General features: G+C 41.9%; 1 protein-coding gene across 1 annotated transcript in view; it reads left to right on the plus strand.

Annotated features, from left to right (window-relative positions):
- Nucleotides 1-18,132, plus strand: part of cacna1ba (calcium channel, voltage-dependent, N type, alpha 1B subunit, a) — a gene marked incomplete at both ends in the record, with an annotated part of 140,790 nt that overhangs the window by 23,570 nt on the left and 99,088 nt on the right. The window contains 3 exons of the mRNA XM_080433501.1: nt 11,866-11,957; nt 12,386-12,538; nt 12,761-12,948. Coding sequence (XP_080289627.1) covers nt 11,866-11,957; nt 12,386-12,538; nt 12,761-12,948 — 433 coding nt within the window. The remainder of the gene's footprint in view (nt 1-11,865; nt 11,958-12,385; nt 12,539-12,760; nt 12,949-18,132) is intronic.

Here is an 18,132-nt window from a genome sequence, read left to right on the forward strand (position 1 = left end):
TGGTGTGGTGTTCTACATATAAAAAGTACTCCCATGTAGCTGACTTTGCCGTCAGGACAGCCTGGTGTCAGGCGGGACTCAGCGCTTGTTCAACAGTCTGATGGTAGTCAAGTGGAAACTGTTCAGAAGTCTGCTGGTGGAATTGCTATAGATAAGTCAGTATCGCTTCCTTGGCACATGTGTGCATGTGAATGCCTTACAGTTGAGCTATGTGCTCTCCTCTACACATTGTTGTCTCTTTTCCTCTGCTAGTGAGTCTCCCCACTGGGCATGGCTTTTGCAGGAGGATGCTAGCTGAGTGTGTGATGTGATGTCATGTAGGCAGGGTGACCATATTTTCGAAAACCCAAACTGGGAATTTAGATTTTTCAGATAGTGAAAATAGCCAATCTACAAGCAAGCGTGTGGTGTGGTGTTCTATTCCTGAAGCAGTGTGAGACCGCTATCTACTTCAGCTCCCCTACTGTATATTCTTCCCACCTGCTTCACTGAAGATTGAGCGTGTGTGTGTGTGTGTGTGTGTGTGTGTGTGTGTGTGTGTGTGTGTGTGTGTGTGTGCGCGTGCTTGCGTGCGTGCGTGCGTGCGGGAGGCCAATCACTTTGGACTGTCTGTCTGCGTATAGGTGTACATATACTGTGTGCCTGGGGCACCTGAGTGTATAGTGAAGTGAATTTGTCTGCACGTGTGCTGTGCACGCATGGATGCATGTTTGTTTGTGTGTGTGTGTGTGTGAATGTGCAGTCTCCTTCGGAGTCAGCAGTGTGAGCTCAGGGCTATAATTACTGAGCTAGCAAACCTGCCCATGAATCCAAATAACATAGATTGTAATTCATGTTGAATGACTTGTTGTGCAAACCGGTGTAAATTAAATCTACGCTGTGTACCATGTTTAGCATTTGTATGCCAGGGCAATATGGCGAGTCCCACTCTGCATAGGGGTGTCGTACGAGCTAAGGGACACTGACAAAATGCCTGTTAATGGACTGCACCGGAACCTCCATACAGTAGCAGTGTGGTAAGAATTTCAATCAAATTGATTGAAATTCCCACTGTACAGCTTCTTCTCTCTTGTTGAGAATGAACACTGAACTATGGAAGCCAGTCAAATTAAAAAGGCCTGAATTATGAGTTTTCTTCTTTGGAATTTCCACTTTATATCTGAACATTCAGATTTGTTTTTCTTACATTTGTGACTAAATATCTCATAATTCTGAGTGTTTTCTTCATAATTGTGAAGTTATACATGCATTCTTGTAGATGTAAGATAAACCTTTTCAACACCACACAAAATCCACTATGGAGTAAAAAAAGAAAAAATTATCAGAAATAAATGTCTTCGCTGCAAAATGCCTAGAAAATTAATTTTAGCTGAATACTAACAGTCCTAACAGCGCAGATAATTAATTTCTTAACGAAACAGATAATATTATGTCTGTAATTGTAACTGTAATTACAGATTTAAGGCCTTTAAGGTGACATTTATAAAAGACTTGACCTGTAATGCTCCACACAGAAAGTTTCAGTCATAACAGATTTCATTCGCTACATTGTTATTAAAAATAATTAATATTACTGTTACAAAGAGTAAGGCATCGTGACACACACACACACACACACACACACACACACACACACACACACACACACACACACACACACACACACACACACACACACACTAATCCAATAATCCTCACAATGTCTATTTCTCAAATTCTACTATACTTGTGGGGACATTCACGTTGTGAGCTTGTCGATCTGCTATTTTCAGCTAAAGCTTTCCCCACAATACGGATGCTGGGGTTTAAGTGGTTAATAAATCACAAAGCAGTGAGTGTGACTGTCAATTCTCAACAAAAAAAACTCTCTCTCTCTCTCTCTCTCTCTCTCTCTCTCTCTCTCTCTCTCTCTCTCTCTCTCTCTCTCTCTCTCTCTCTCTCTCTCTCTCTCTCTCTGACATTACTTAATTGTTTAATATGCTGGCATGGCACTCCTTCAGACCCAGCCTCCACTCCCTCTATTTGTTTTGGCTGGGGGGGCAGCCCTATAAACGTGAATGTCTCTGTCTGTCTGACTGTGATGAGGTTACACCATTGGTTGGCCCAACAACGAATTAAACATTTGCAGAGCAATCATCCCTCCAGGCTATGGGATGTGGTCTATCCCATGATAAACCAACCTTTTCGCATCCTTTGCCGTTATAGTGCAGAGTATTCAACTCACATTTGCCCCTAAAATAGATAAGTGCGAACTGGAAAAATAATTTACAAGCACAGTAATAAAGACACAAACATAATCATTTCAGTCCAAAGTTAGATAGAATTCATTCAAAGTTATTTGTTACAAACTGCCACTCCCCCCCCCCCCCCCCCCCCAGTCCCATGCTTTTTCATGATTAGAAACAATCGCAAAATAATTATTGTCATTGGTTTGGATTGTAGAAGAAATTACGTATTGCCTCTGGACAGCACGTGCCAGAGAGAGAGGAAGATAGAGAGAGGCAAAGTGCGTGTGTGTGTGCGTGTGTGAGAGAGCGAGAGAGAGAGACAGAGAGAGCGCTACTTCCAGGCACTTCACAAATGCACTTATTTTTTACAGTCAATGGAAAGCACTCATTTCTGGTGAAAGAACGTCATGATTGATAAGATGATAGACATCCTTTACTGTCCAGTCCAAGGTTTCTGTCTGTTTCATTGACTGATTAAAATCTTAATTGGCCGTTAAATATTAATATTGCCGGCCTTGCTCGGTTTGAAAAAAAGTATTTCTTAATTTTTTGTATTATTTTTTACTATTATTTGGATATTAAATAAAATAAAACAATATGCTCAGCCTAGTTGGTTTATACCGTAGCATGACGGTGTCACAACGATTTGTACCAAAAAGAGCTCATAGATCACTCCTGACTACGTTCTGGTCTTTTTGGAAAGCGACATCCCTGCATGATGGAGTAGATGAATTATGCTATGCTTATGGAATGATAAACGCAGGAACAACCATAAAATGGTGGAAAGAAGCCCTGCATGCGCCACAATAATGAGGTTTAGCCATCCGCTGGGTGGTGCACACGCACGTATCTGCAAACTCGCACGTCACATGTATTACATTATGGCACAATGCTCTTGGCCAAAGAAATGCCATAGTGGGAACGCTGGTCAAGTTTTGACCTAATCTTGTTCTCTCTCCCTCTCTCCCTTTCTTTCTCTCTCTGTGTGTGTGTGTGTCTGTCTGTCTGTCTGTCTGTCTGTCTGTCTGTCTGTCTGTCTGTCTGTCTGTCTGTCTGTCTGTCTGTCTGTCTGTCTGTCTGTCTGTCTGTCTGTCTGTCTGTCTGTCTGTCTGTCTGTCTGTCTGTCTCTGTCTCTGCCTCTCTCTCATAATTTAGTTTCTTTGCAGGGTTCACGTTAGGTTCCCTTTGAGAAATAATAATGACCTTTGAGTTCAGTTGTCAGTGTTCAGTCAGGGACTCTGGGGAACACAACAGCACTCCACACACACACACACACACACACACACACACACACACACACACACACACACACACACACACACACACACACACACACACACACACACACACACACACACACACACACACACACACACACACACGCAGCAAAGACGTGTTCAGAATGTCTTCCGTGAATAGATAAAGGTTACAGGTGTCAGATGGTGTCTACTTCTAGTTTAGTTCTGCTAGCCCAGCTGTGTCCCCTGGCATGTGTCAGTGTGAACACATCATTATGTTGTCAGATAGATGCTGTACACAGCAGCTGTCAGCAGTGGTGTAAAGTAACTAAGCACATTTACTGTACTTAAGTACAATTTTGAGGTATTTTTATTTCGAGTATTTCCAATTTTCAGTACTTTTACTTCTACTTTTACTTCTAAAATAGCCGATCTGCAAGCTCACAACGCATCCCGATGCGACGCTTTGTGAGCTTGTAGATCTGCTATTTTCAAATGATTTTATACATTTTGAAAACATGACATGGCAGATTTCAGCATAATGAGTATTTTGGTACTTTAAGTACATTTTGATGCCAATACTTTTGTACTTTCACTCAAGTAAATTCTGAATACCAGACTTGCATTCGTAACAGAGTATTTCTGCATTGCACTATTGATACTTTTACTTAAGTAAAACATTTTGAGTACTTTTTCCACCACTGGCTGTCAGAATGGCTGGACTTATAGGCAGCAATTCTTTATGCCATCTTGCTGCCCCCGCAGTAACTGTACTAGTCTCCATTGAAAGCATGCTGTTTTTTTATGTTGCTCACGTCCTACCTTGCTGTGCTCCTTTCACACTGTTTCATAAATCAAAGATTACGTTTTCGTAAGATTTTATTTTGCTTTAATTTGAAAAGAGATATATTATCCCAAATGATCAGATATGTTTTACTAATTGATAATGAAGCTAATTTCTTTGTACATTTCATTAATGTCATATGAGTTTATGCATGCACACAGGCTGCCTAATAATTTAGGCTGCTACCCCTACCTCCCCCCAGGCACTCTTCATGATAAATGCCTTTGTTGTTGCATAATGCATGCCAGGTACTCTCTCTACAGTACATCTCTCCTAAAGACATGCTTGGTCCGTAATTCCCTTTCATTTGTATCACTTCATTCCTTTTCCCCAACTAACAGATCATTATTTGTTAGTTGTGATGGATTAGTGTCGAGTAAATTCTGGAGCAATCCGTGTTTGTGGAGGTAAACGGAGTCAGGGACACTTCTCATTATACGATTATTACATGAGCTCATGGGACTTGGGAGAACACTTAGGTCGGTGTGCTCTCCAGCAAAAGTAGGGAGCCGAGCATAGCAAAGATAAGGGGAGAGAGAGCTTATGTCATAGGACCAAGCTATACTGCAATACCAGGCCTGTGCCATGGCCCACGGCCGAGTCATACCAGAGACTATAAAACATTGCACCATGCCTTCCTGCTTGGCACTCAGCATCAAGGTTTGGATTGGGGGGTAAGTCCATACAACATGCTATGTCCAGGGGGTGTACTTGTACGTCAATCTGCCTCAAGTTAACCCATTCAACCCGGGAACGCATCTCTGTAATTTTGTATTTCTTTGGCTATTCAAAAATAGCAGATCAGAGTTGCAAATGTTCGCATTGAATATATATATTCAAAGATTTGCACACATTTTCAAGATCTTTCAAAAATAGCAGTTCTGAGCTAGCATATATGCTATTTTTGAATAGCCAAAGTATAAAATAATGGTTATAAAGTGGTTAAAATCGAAAATGACACACGTTCCCGGATTGAATGGGTTAAGAAACAGTGATATGACATAAGTGTTGTCTTTTCCTGGTAAAATGGCCGATTTACAAGCCCAACAACGCGTCACATCGCAAAAATTACAATATTGATATTGAGGTCAAATAAATATTGTGATATACGTATAATTTGGTCTGTATCGGCCAGCTCTACCTGCGACTGTAAGTCGGAGATGCACAGTTCAACCTCAGTCTCTGCTACTGAGATGCTCCACTGGAGTAACAGGGTATGACTGGGAACTGCCTTGCTCAAGGGCGCATGGATGGTATTTGGTGGAGGAGCGTTACTGATTCCCTTTCCATGCCCAGATTTTCTGAGCCAGCCTCATGGATCCAAAGCGGTGGTGATTATAAACAGGCTTCTGCTAGTTTCTGATAGCAGTGGCAGAAACACTGGCTCTGTGCTTTCTTTCCTCCTAAACTATCTGCAGCTCCATTAGCTAGCTAATCGCCTAGAGCACTGTTTCCCCCAAACCGTAGGGCTGCCACACAGTTTGGGGCGCGGAACCCGTTTTTATGGGTGATCAGTAGATTTCTCGTTTTTCTTTAACCTTGACTACAATCTGGGAACCCCTGTCCTATAGCATAGCCCATAGACTCAATTATCTGGTTCATCCTGTATGTTGTTTTGAACCAACTCTCTAGCCAAACAATTTGGTAATAATAGCCTACATGTTGTTGATTAGGGCTGCACAATATATTGTCATCATAATATCAACATGCGCTATTTACATTGCAGAAGACTTACATATCACAAAAGAGATTATTTATCTTGTTTTCAGGTTTTTATTCATTTCAGCAATCCATGTATATATGGTTGTTTTTGTTAGATCAGAAGTAAATGTTTTAAGCGGAGCAGTGAGAAACTATATTGCCAAGTTGGTGGTATATATTCATTGTCAGTAGCAGCTGTAGCCTGGTGCAATGTTTTCAGTAAAACTATGTTGTTGGAATGGAAATAAAATCCATTTATTTCTTCGTCTTCTTTCCAGTGTTTGCATCCATTCATTGTCTGGGTTCTATGTTATCAGTAAACCAGAAAGAACCGCATGCTTCAGTATTTGTTTACTTATCGCGAGTCGTCATCACAATATTCAACAATGTTATCGCATAACGCATGTTTTCCTAATACCGTGCAGCTAACCCAACCCCCGGTCATTTGTTTTTTATCACCGGTGGGGATATGTTTTATCCCTGCTTCTCGTCAGACTTAATTAGATACATGCATTTCCTTTTGGGAAATGTACACTGTCTGAGATGTTTGATAATATCACAATTTAAAAATCTAATTAAAAATGTATGTTACTAATTACCATGGGGTAATTGTTTTTAAATAAAAAAGAAAAGCCGTTCTAACACACAGTCTATCTGACACTAGATCGGTTATTTGTTGAAGGAAGAAGTCAAACCCTGGACTTACAGTAGAGTATATTCTGTACATACATGGACGACCTGACAGAAATAATGGCTGTGAAAACCTTCAATATTGACACTGTCTCTCACTGGAGTCAGTCTGTGAATGCGCGTCGCCTTCATATTTGCTTAACATTTTCTGATCTAGCTCACATAATGAGAGGACGCACAGGGGAAACGGCATCACTGGACTTCCTTTATGTGCAAACACTTTGCTTTCATCAGATCGTACCACTTGGAAACATTTTTAGACACACTCTGATTCTGACAACATCCTTTGATTCATCACCGAAAACTTACAAATAAATATTTGTAACTATTGCATTATCCTGAAACATTTATTTTCTCCATAACCATACCCATAGACATATATATACGTCGTTGTACAATGAAATCTCGAAAGCACTCACAGTGGTGAGATGGGAGATATATTTTAAGAGCGTGTTTATTTTAATGATCAAATCAATCGATTGTGTTCCGGCTTGGATCAATGGAACCAGCGTAGTATACTTTAAGTTCATATTTATCAGTATCACAATGAAAACACTTGCAACACCCTTGCGGGCCCACCATATGGGACCTGGCCCACAGGTTGCGAAGTCTACTGTGTAAGATTTAACACTTGAACCCTCTATACTTAGTGAAACGGACCTGAGTTATGGTAAAATCTTTCCCTCTATACCAAATTTCTTTGCCGAAAATAGCCTATTTACAAGCACCCATGCATCGCAAATGTTCCCGCCGCCAGAATAGGGATGCTAGGGTGGTTAAGAAAGAATGGTCTACAGTGGTTACTGCACTACTAGTGTGAGGTAGGTGCAGGATGAAAGTTTCTACCATATTGCTTACAGTAGAGAGTCTGAAAAGGCTCCTTTTACTGGGTAGATCAATTATTTATATTTCATGATACTATAGCACAGTAGAATATACATGCACCGAATGCAGTCACCCACAGCTAAGCAGACTCTCTACCACATGCACACTCGCGCAATCCACGCACGCACGCACGCACGCACGCACGCACGCACGCACGCACGCACGCACGCACGCACGCACGCACGCACGCACGCACGCACGCACGCACGCACGCACGCACGCACGCACACACACACACACACACACACACACACACACACACACACACACACACACACACACACACACACACACACACACACACACACACACACACACACACACACACACACACTCTCTCTCTCTCTCTCTACACACTCACACACTCTCTGACTAGAATAGTATACAGTAGGAAATTAAATTTGGATCATGACGGAGAACAGCAGCCATTTCCCTGATTGGCTGCCGCAGCTGTATGTCACACCGCGTCTCTTCCTGTGTCTCCACCCCTCCAGCAGTGCAGCCGAGATAACACCTTTGTCTCTGACGCACTTCGTCATCAAAGTAATTCCCCCGTCTTCATTTCAACCATTTTTACCATCCATCCAATTAGCAGGAGTGTCAGTGGGGACTGTCATAAGCTTTAGGATTAATTACCAAATAAGAAGAGACAGAAAAGGGAATTAACGTGTTTTGTGAAGTGAGACGCCGGGGGAAGGCCTTCTCATTGTCCTCTGACAATGGTTTAACAGTGGTTAAGAGACAGACTCTTTAACCACTTAAAAACCCTGGCGTCCTTATTCTGGGGTGAACATCTGGCCAAAAATGGCCGATCTACAAGACGCTTTGCGACGCGTTGTGAGCTTGCAGATCTGCTATATCTGAGATTTGATGTAGAGGGGGGCGTATAGTACCATACTGCCCGACAAAGCAAAGAATCAAATTGATTAAGGAAAGGGCATTACAGTGTTTCGATTGGCCAGCCAAATGGGTTTTACTTATCTATTTATTTATCAGGGACAGTGCACATTAATCAACATGTCAGTTTTCACATCCACGTAAATGAGCCAGAGTTTTAGCCAAAAAGCTAATTTCCATCTGTAGTCCCTGAGCAGGCTGTTAAAAAGTGGTGATACAGCTATCCATACAAAAACAGACATCAATACAATGCAAGACAAGTAGACATAGTACAGGAGACAGAACAATTACAGTAAAATGAGAAATGACACCAGTGACAAATTATCGCACTGTAAGTAGCGTATGTAAGTGATATTGCGCTAATTGTTCATAATCTGTTCATGAGGTATATGTTTATCCCCAAAATCATGAAGGCTGATTTGTTGTTGTCAGTGTGTCCAAAGTTACTGCACTTTGGCTTTGTAGGGCGCTATACCATAGACCCCCAGGGGAGTCTGGTCAACTTTATATACTGTAGAGTTTAAAGGGATATTTCACTTTCAAATAAAATAAACATTAAATATAAATGAAAAAAGTAATGGAAAAATCACGGCCCCCTCACCCTTTAGAAGAACATTCTAATGTGCGAGGGGGCTGTGATTTTTTCCAATACTTTTTTCATTTATTTTTCATATATCTTTTTTATGTTTATTGATTTAAAAGTGTAATATCCCTTTAAGTGGTTTTTGACCAAGGGGGGAGACAGACTTTTGATGTAAGTTATAGTTTTAATGTAGTTATTTGATGACCGACGTAAGCCCATTAACTCATGTTCATGAACAGTCCTAGGCTGGTAGTATTAGGTTGCTGGTAAAAAGCAAACCAGTGAAATCATAATCATTTCATTCCTTTCTCCACTGTGCTCTCTCTCTCTCTCTCTCTCTTTTCTATCTCTCCCTCGCCTCTTTGTGAATAACTCCTCACTGTGTCCAAATTATTCTGCTCATTCTAACGAGGCACGTCCCCAGAACTCTCTGTGGATTCACTGTTTTCCTGTGATTGGGGTGTTTGTGTGTGTGTGAGGGTGTATTTGTGTGTATGTTTGTATTGCATTTGAATGTCTGTGTCTCAGTGTGTGTGCGTGTGTGTGTGTGTGTGGGGGTGTGTGTGTGTGTGTGTGTGTGTGTGTGTGTGTTGTGTTATGTTGATGATTAATTGTCACACGAATAATTGCGGTTAACTTTTTAATTGTGTTTTTGGCATTGAACCTTAGAACATTGGAACATTGAACACTTTTCAACATGGAAACGATCATGACGATTATGGAAAAAATAATTGCATCTCAAATAATTGCGATTAGACGATAATAATGTAATACTTGTGACAGGCCTAGTTATGTGTGTGTAAGTGCGTGTCACCATACCCACCCAGCCATCTGTGTCTGTATAAACACTGCAGCGCTGGCCTGCTCTCCCCATGGAGCGGGCAGCTCAGCTCACACCAAGCACCATGCAGCTCCATTGCTGCAGCCAGCAGTGGGCTAGACAGGAGGAGGACAATAAATGCTGACTGATTGGACAGTCACAGCCTGTGGAGCTGAGTGAACAAAATAAATAAATGCACATCTGTCTCTGTCTCTCTGTCTCTCTCTCTGTCTCTCTGTCTCTCTCTCTGTCTCTCTCTCTGTCTCTCTGTCTCTCTCTCTCTCTCTCTGTCTCTCTCTCTGTCTCTCTGTCTCTCTCTCTCTCTGTCTCTCTCTCTCTCTGTCTCTCTCTCTCTCTCTCTCTCTCTCTCTCTCTCTCTCTCTCTCTCTCTCTCTCTCTCTCTCTCTCTCTCTCTCTCTCTCTCCCTCTCTCCCTCTCTCCAGCAATGTTTCTCAACGTCGGTCTGGGGACCACCGGGCGTCCAAATGGACCCTCATGGGTCTGTAACTCTGAGAGTGAACAAATGGACCGGGCCCATTTGGTTCCATTTGTACACTCTCAGAGTGTACAAACAAACACTGAGAATTTCAACATCACATCATCAACATTGGCCATCATCTTCAGTTTAAAAGTGCTTTATTTATGAACGCACATAGAATAGTGTTTTACACACAAAAAGAAATACAATTACACAAGCTTTAGTAAGTTCTCACTATAAACCCCTTTGTTTCAGAGGATATAATTAATAACAAATATTATATAAATACTGCATAAATATTAATTTCCCTTAAAGGGATATTTCACTATTTCAAAAGAAATTTGTGTCATTTTATCGTCTACTCAGGCTTTTATGAGCCCCCCCAGACAGTTTTTAAGTTGCTTGATTCAGTATTTAGATCAGACATGCCCCCTTCCTATACAAGCCCATTATAACTTCAAACTCCGTTTTTAACATGTTAGATTCATCAAAAACACCCTACCTATTTGACAGTGCAGAAATATAATTGCCTTGATGCATGTAACATTGACGAGCGTCAACAAGCGTCAGCTGGACACAGACACACACACCTGCCCTCTGCAGTGCTCAAACTGCAAGTGACTGGAGTCTGTCTAATTTCTCTCCAAAAGCCCTTGAATATGATAGAATATGATTAAGGATTACTGTGATTATGGTAAGCTCACATTTCATATAACACACACCATACAGTAAGAACTCCTCTAACTTTCACTAGCCCCCACCCCCAAAAAAAAAAAAGATCTTTGATTAGTGGGACATTGTTCCGTTTGTGTGGGACGCAGGACATACGGTCCAATTTCGGGACTGCCCTGCGAGATGTGGGACGGTTGGTCACCCTACCCTCGCTGTTCTCTCCCACCTCAACTCTCTTTTTCCTCTCCTCTCCTCTCCTCTCCTCTCCTCTCCTCTCCTCTCCTCTCCTCTCCTCTCCTCATCTTTTCCTTCTGGGCTCCCTCTTGCTGCATCTGTCCCCCTATTGTGTCCTCACCTCTCCTCTGTTTATTGGATGCAGAGCTGAAGGTGCAGACAGATGGCAGCTAACAGGAGGAAGTGGGCTTTTCAAGCAGAAGCCTCTTGATTATGTTTAATCCCTAGGTGGGGGGAGGGTGACATAGGGTGAAATAGAATGAATGGTGAAAGGGCAGAGAGAGGGAAAGAGGAAAAAACTAACTCACAGACAGGATGACAGTGATGAAAGAGGGGAATGAAAGATTGAAAACTGAGAGAGAGATAGATGGACAGGTAGAGAGGTGGAGGCATGATGAATGTAGAATGAGAGTGATTGGGGTGAGTTTTGAGGGAAAAATGCTGCCTTCCAGCAGGTCAGTCCAGAAAAAAAACAAAATGACATGCTGAAGACGGGGGGATGCCAGGTTCAAAGTGGTTAAGACATTCTGCCAGGATACTCTACTCTAGCCTCCTCTTAATATTCAGCTCATGTTTGTTTTTCTTTTCTTCCCAGGATCCTGACCACTGTGGGGGCAGACTTTGACCTGCGGACTCTGAGGGCAGTGAGGGTCCTTCGACCACTGAAGCTGGTCTCTGGGATCCCCAGTAAGTTTCCATTGAAAATCTAATTAAAAAAAAAAAAAAAAAAGGAAAAGAAAATCATTTTTATTGACTCTGTATTTTCTATATACTGTATCTGTTTCATTCACATTATGAGTGTCTTGTGAATTATTATATACTTCTGCAACCGATTGTTGATACCTGCTTAACATTGTAATTGGATATATAATCTGTTACATTAGACAGACATATAATCTGATTACTTTCCTCTTCAAGTACACCCACAATTGTGGCGGCCATAGCTGAGTGGGTAGAGAGGCCGTCTGGGAATCAGGCCCCCGGTTTGCATCCCAGCCCCCCCAGCAAGACACTGACTTAACCCCTAACTGCTACCTGGGCCACTGTATTAATCCATTGCATACTACGTTGCCTTAATAGGTTGGTTCTGTTGTGTCTTTTTCAATCATTGTCAGGTCTGCAAGTGGTGTTGAAGTCCATCATGAAGGCCATGGTGCCTCTGCTTCAGATTGGATTACTGCTCTTCTTTGCTATCCTCATGTTCGCCATCATCGGCCTGGACTTCTACATGGGCAAGTTCCACCGCACCTGCTTCGATACAGACACAGGTAGGTGAGGAGGTTCTCTATGTCTGGTGTTGATGTTGCATTGGTGGGAGTTTTTTTTAGCTTTTTGCCTCAGTTTCCTCCTGCTGTACTTGCTCCTGATTTATGACAGTGTTTCTAAACTAGGGATGCACCAATATATCGGCCACATATCGGTATCGGCCGATATTTGCCGTTATCGGTCAATATCGGTATCGAAAAAAAAGTGTGTGTGTGTGTCTACAGGCGAGCTGGCAGGAGAATTCCCTTGCGGTCACGATTATCCCGCGAGGACGTGCCCCAACGGTACGGTCTGTCAGGAATACTGGATTGGACCCAACTACGGCATCACTAACTTTGACAACATCCTCTTTGCCATTCTCACCGTCTTCCAGTGCATCACGATGGAGGGATGGGTGGAAATCCTCTACGACGTGAGTACTTATAGCATGGAGGGAGGTGGAGGAGAGTCCAGTGGTTTTCCAACCTTTTCTGGTATAATCTCCAAACACTTGGTGGCCGAAACCACCCGTCTGACCACTTAACACGGCAGCCAAACGGCTGCCGTGTTAAGTGGTCAGACGGGGTGGGCCGTGTGCATTCTCAGGGCGTGTTTATTTGAATGATTAGTCAATCGATTGTGTTCTGTCTCGGATCAATGAAACTAACTAGCATAGTATTCTTTAAGTTCCTCTTTATTGGTATCAAAATGAAAACACATCTTTCAACGTTTTAAAGCAGGGGTCTTCAACGTTTTTCAGGCCAAGGGATGTTTGGGGTTATGTGTCTTCCTCAGGGATCCTTTGACATGTAGACTGGGTGTGCTGAGGGACAAACTGAACCGGCAACCTTACGATTCCCACCCGCTACCCACTCAGCTACGGCTGCCCCTAATCAAATACACACTTGATTAGTTACTTTTAACCCATTAAGACCTGAGGCCGATTCTACAAATGCCTTCTACATCAGACTTTGAAGAATTTTCAGAAATGTTCAAAAATAGCAGATGTACAGTACAAGCTCGCTATTTTTGAATAGCCAATGCAAAAAATCGAAAATGAGACAGATGCTTTAATGGGTTAACTCTCAGAGTTACAAATGGATAAATTAACACTGGAGGATTTTACTGCATAGTGTCAGGGAAATAGTTCTCTGTTTGTTACTTGTTTTTCTTTCACCTCTAGGGAATGATCTCTCAGTGAAAGCATAAGCATGGAATGTTGATTAGATTGCAGCAAGCCGAACAGCGGTTGTCCTGAACGCCCTGCAGAGCTACTCTGCTCTTCACCCTGCTTGGTGTCTCTGCTCCCAGCAGGCCTTAGGGGGATGATTAGAGGCCAGCCCTGCCAGCCTGCTGATGCTGACACACAAACACATACAAGCATGCATGCAATGCAATGGTGGACAAAGTACAGCAACTCCCCAGTACTTGAGTCAAAGTATGTAGACGCTCCTGCACAAATGTTAACTAAACTACAGTTAATCCATTAAATCCGGGAACGCATCTGTGTCATTTTAGATTTTATTCAAAAATCGTGAAAATGTGTGCAAATCTATATATATTTTTTAAAGCGAACATTTGTAAAATATGTTGTTCCAGGGACCCGCAGAAGCAAAGATTTGAGTTACAAATGTTCGCTTTAAAATATATATATATTAAAATAGTTTTTTTCTCCAAAATACCAGATTTATATTACTTTAATACAGTACACAAGTACAGTAAATGCACTTCGTTTCTGCCCCCCACTGCATACAAGCATGCGTCCATGTATGTATTTTGCTTTTTTTCCAACAAATCGTGCACGCACACAGCTCCTATTTCCCAATAGGACCACAATGCTGCTGGTTGGTTATGTGCATAAGAGTTGCAATTATATCATGCAAGAGAGGCGATTATGCAATTGGATAAATTATTAAAAAGCTCTAGTGGGTAGAGAGAGACGTGTGATAGTGTGATTTTTTACTGTAGGCCTCGGAAAGATATGGGTGGAGGGAAAGAGAGAGAGAGAGAGAGAGAGAGAGAGAGAGCCAGTGATGGAGAGAGAGAGAGAGAGAGAGAGAGAGAGAGAGATGGGAAGGCAGGGAGGGAGAAAATCGTCGCTGTCCGGTGGAAACCTTGTATAAAAAAAAAACGTTACTTTTCAGGAAATGAAAAAAAAAGAACCTGATCCTGAACGTAGTTCTTATTTTGTCACAAGCTGTTGTTAATACTTATTACTTTTTTTTCTCCAAAAATAGTAGATCTACAAGTTCGCGTTGTGATCGTTGTGAGCTTGTGATCTACTTTTGTGCGGCACTAGTATGACAAAATAACAGGGCATTAATTCCCCCCCCCCCCCAAAAGAAAAAAGTTGAAATATGGATATACGAGGTTTCTGCCCGGCGACAGCAACGAAAATGATAGAGAGAGGCAGGAAGAGAAAGAAGGCAGACGAGGGGGAGGGGGAGAGAGAGAGAGAAAAAGAGAGAGAGGAGAGCACAATGGTTGCTTGCAGTGGATCAATAGTAGTTTGGTTGCCGTGAGCAGGAAACGGCAAAGGGTGGGGTACGCTGCCGATTCCTTTGATGTGGAATAACCCGTTAAAACCGGGAAAAGCTTCTGTGTCATTTTTTTTTTTTTTGGGTTGGCTATTAAAAAATAGCAGATATACAAGCTCATAGATCCGCACTGTAGATCTGCTATTTTTGAAAAATCGTGAACATTTGTGCAAATCTTTGAATATATATATATATTTTTAAAGCAAACATTTGTCAAATATTTTGTTCCAGAGACCCCCCCCCCCCACGCAGAAGCAAAGATTTGAGTAAAAAATGTTCCCTTTAAAAAATATATATTCAAATATTTGCACAAATGTTCAAGATTAAAAAAAAATAGCAGATCTACAAGTTCATAGCGCGGCACTCGGTCCGGCACTATGAACTTGTGTATCTGCTATTTTTGAATAGCCAAAGTATAAAATATGGATTAAAGTGGTTACGCAGATGTGTTCCCAGTTTCAATGGGTTGAATGCGAGCTTGTATATCTGCTATTTTTGAACATTAAAAAAAAAAAATCTTTAAAAGTGTGAGAACTACTGTAGAATAGGCCTCAGGTCTGAACGGGATAATTGTTTCCCCACATCTTTCTTTGTGGCTGGCACTGGCAGTCTATTTCCTCGTTGCCTGGGGACAGCGTGGCTCGCTCGGTGGCAGACTGTGGACGTGATGTGGAACCTTCCAAGCTGCCCTGAGCTGAGAACACAGCTCCCAAAGCACTCACACAACACAGTGCCTCGGCTCTCTGGATGCTGTCCATTTGGAACTGTATGACAAGGTTTCAGGGCATTGAGTTGATGATGTTATCTGACGCGGCGAGTGCAATTGACCATAGTATTCGCACGGCAGCCATTTTGCCCCTTACGTCATATTAAGAGCAAGGCTATCTATCATAGGTTGTTTTAGTAAACGAACATTTTGGCAAAACATTCTAGTTAACTGAAATTAAGATAACTACGAGGCTATATCTAACGTATTATGTATTTACAAAACAAACTAAAACAAACTAAAATCTGAGAAACTGTCCTTATAGTTTTAGTCATTGTCAATATTGCATATATAAGCCTTTCCATATTTTGGGAAATTTTATCTTCCAATATTTCTTAGCTGTGACAGTTTTAAGCCCGCTTGTCAAATATATACAAAAATACAGAAAATAGCTGATTCGCTCCTCAGAGCTTGCGTTGCCACAAGCTCTTGTTAATACTTTTTCATTGGTTCAATATTAATAAACCCACAGACAGACTTAAAGACGTAAAGAAATGAAAAATCACACCCAGTGTGAAGTGGGCGTGTGGTCACAGTGGTCATCACAGTGATGGAAGTTCACTTAAAGAAAAGTAATATTGTGGACCAACCATTGTACACCCCTAACTTAAAAAAAAACATAAATGTGTTTTTTTAAAGTGCATAGTCCTATTTATAGGGCTATGCACATGTGTCATGTTTCACTAGCCAATCACAGTCCTGAATAGACTGTGATTGGCCAATCACGGTGCAGGGTTAGGGGGGTACACTGGTGGCCAATCACAGCGCAGGGTTGGGGGGGTGCAATTTCCAAACCTCACATATAGGGGCGGTTTCACCGCCCAAAAATACGTTTTTCACACTTTAAGAGCATACCATGCCATAGTATGCTGTGTACTTTTACATCAAAAGTCCCTTAAAGTCTAATTTTAATTACTTCCTGTAAACGAGGACATACTGCGTGATGACATAGATAGACCCTTATGAATAATTGTATAGTATAGTTTGTTGATTACTTTTGATGCAGTAATGGTCTTTTTTCTTCTTTTCTTTGCTATTAAAAAGGTCTCAAAAGTCCTTAAATTGTCACTTCATTGTCAAAAATCACAGGTTGAGAACCACTGTCTTAGAGATTGCCACCTGTTGTGTCTCATCCTCCGCTCGACGCTCCTGATAGGAGGAAGCATATGCCGGGCTTTTGGTGCCCGCTGTGCCACGCTGCTTAGCATTGCTTCTAGCCCGGCGCTTGGCAACATGGTGCAGATCTGCTGGAGGGCAGAGAGGTAGTTGTTAAGATGTCCTGTGCCTGTGTTCTGCTGGCCTTTGGACCAAAACCTACTCGAGCTTTCATTGTGTGCATCCAGTACACCAGTCCTTCTGAACGTGGGGTCCTTGGGGGGGTTCCAGGTGGTCCGCAGTTAAACGATTGATATAGGAACCCACTGGACCCTTACGGGTACATTAGTTCCATTTCTCTACTCTCAGAGTTAGATCCCATTAAAGGAGTTGTTCACCCAAAAAATTACTTATTTTCTATCAATACACACCCCATGAAACATTGAATTCATGGAGATTTTTTTGTTTTTGTCGCATTCCTGAGCCAATAATTTGATGATAATAATAAAGATGCTTATGCATCCGGTAGGAGACACAAAGGAGACTCTTTCTGTCTCCTACCGGAAAGACCGCCAGTAATCAAATTATTGTTATAAAAATCTCCATTAATTCAATGCTTCATGGGTGTGTACTTGATAGGAAATAAGTAATTCTTTGGGTGAACTACGCTTTTAAGACCGGGAACGCATCTGTGTCATTTTCAGATTTCTTTGGCTATTAAAAAAATAGCAGATACACAAGCTCATAGCACGGCACCGAGTGCTGCGTAATGAGCTTGTAGATCTGCAATTCTTTTTTTAATTTGTGAAAATTTGTGCAAATCTTTGAATATATATATTTTTAAACCGAAAATGTTTAACTCAAATCTTTAACTCAAATCTTTGCTTATAATAATATACCACAGGTCATGCATTTCCTCAATAGAATAGCAGTTAAAGTTAGCTAGAAGAACCACCACGCTCACAGCGCGTCGCGCTGCGTCCCCGTTGTGAGCCTGTAATGACAGGCCCGATACAGGGACGCCAGGTTAAATGTGGTTAATGCTACAGTATATGGGTCACACAGCCAGATGCAGCACCTTTTGCTCCATCAGCACTGGGTATCATCATTTGCATGATGAATAATCCCTATTAGAGCAAGGTGCTGCTAATCCAGAATTAGCCCGAACGGGAGGCCAGCGGCAAGGGGGTTGAGATCTAGTCCTCCATTCATCATTAGT

The sequence above is a fragment of the Gymnoscopelus braueri genome, assembly GCF_963280865.1.
Source record: "Gymnoscopelus braueri genome assembly, chromosome: 7".
In the NCBI taxonomy this organism is placed as follows: Eukaryota; Metazoa; Chordata; class Actinopteri; order Myctophiformes; family Myctophidae; genus Gymnoscopelus; species Gymnoscopelus braueri.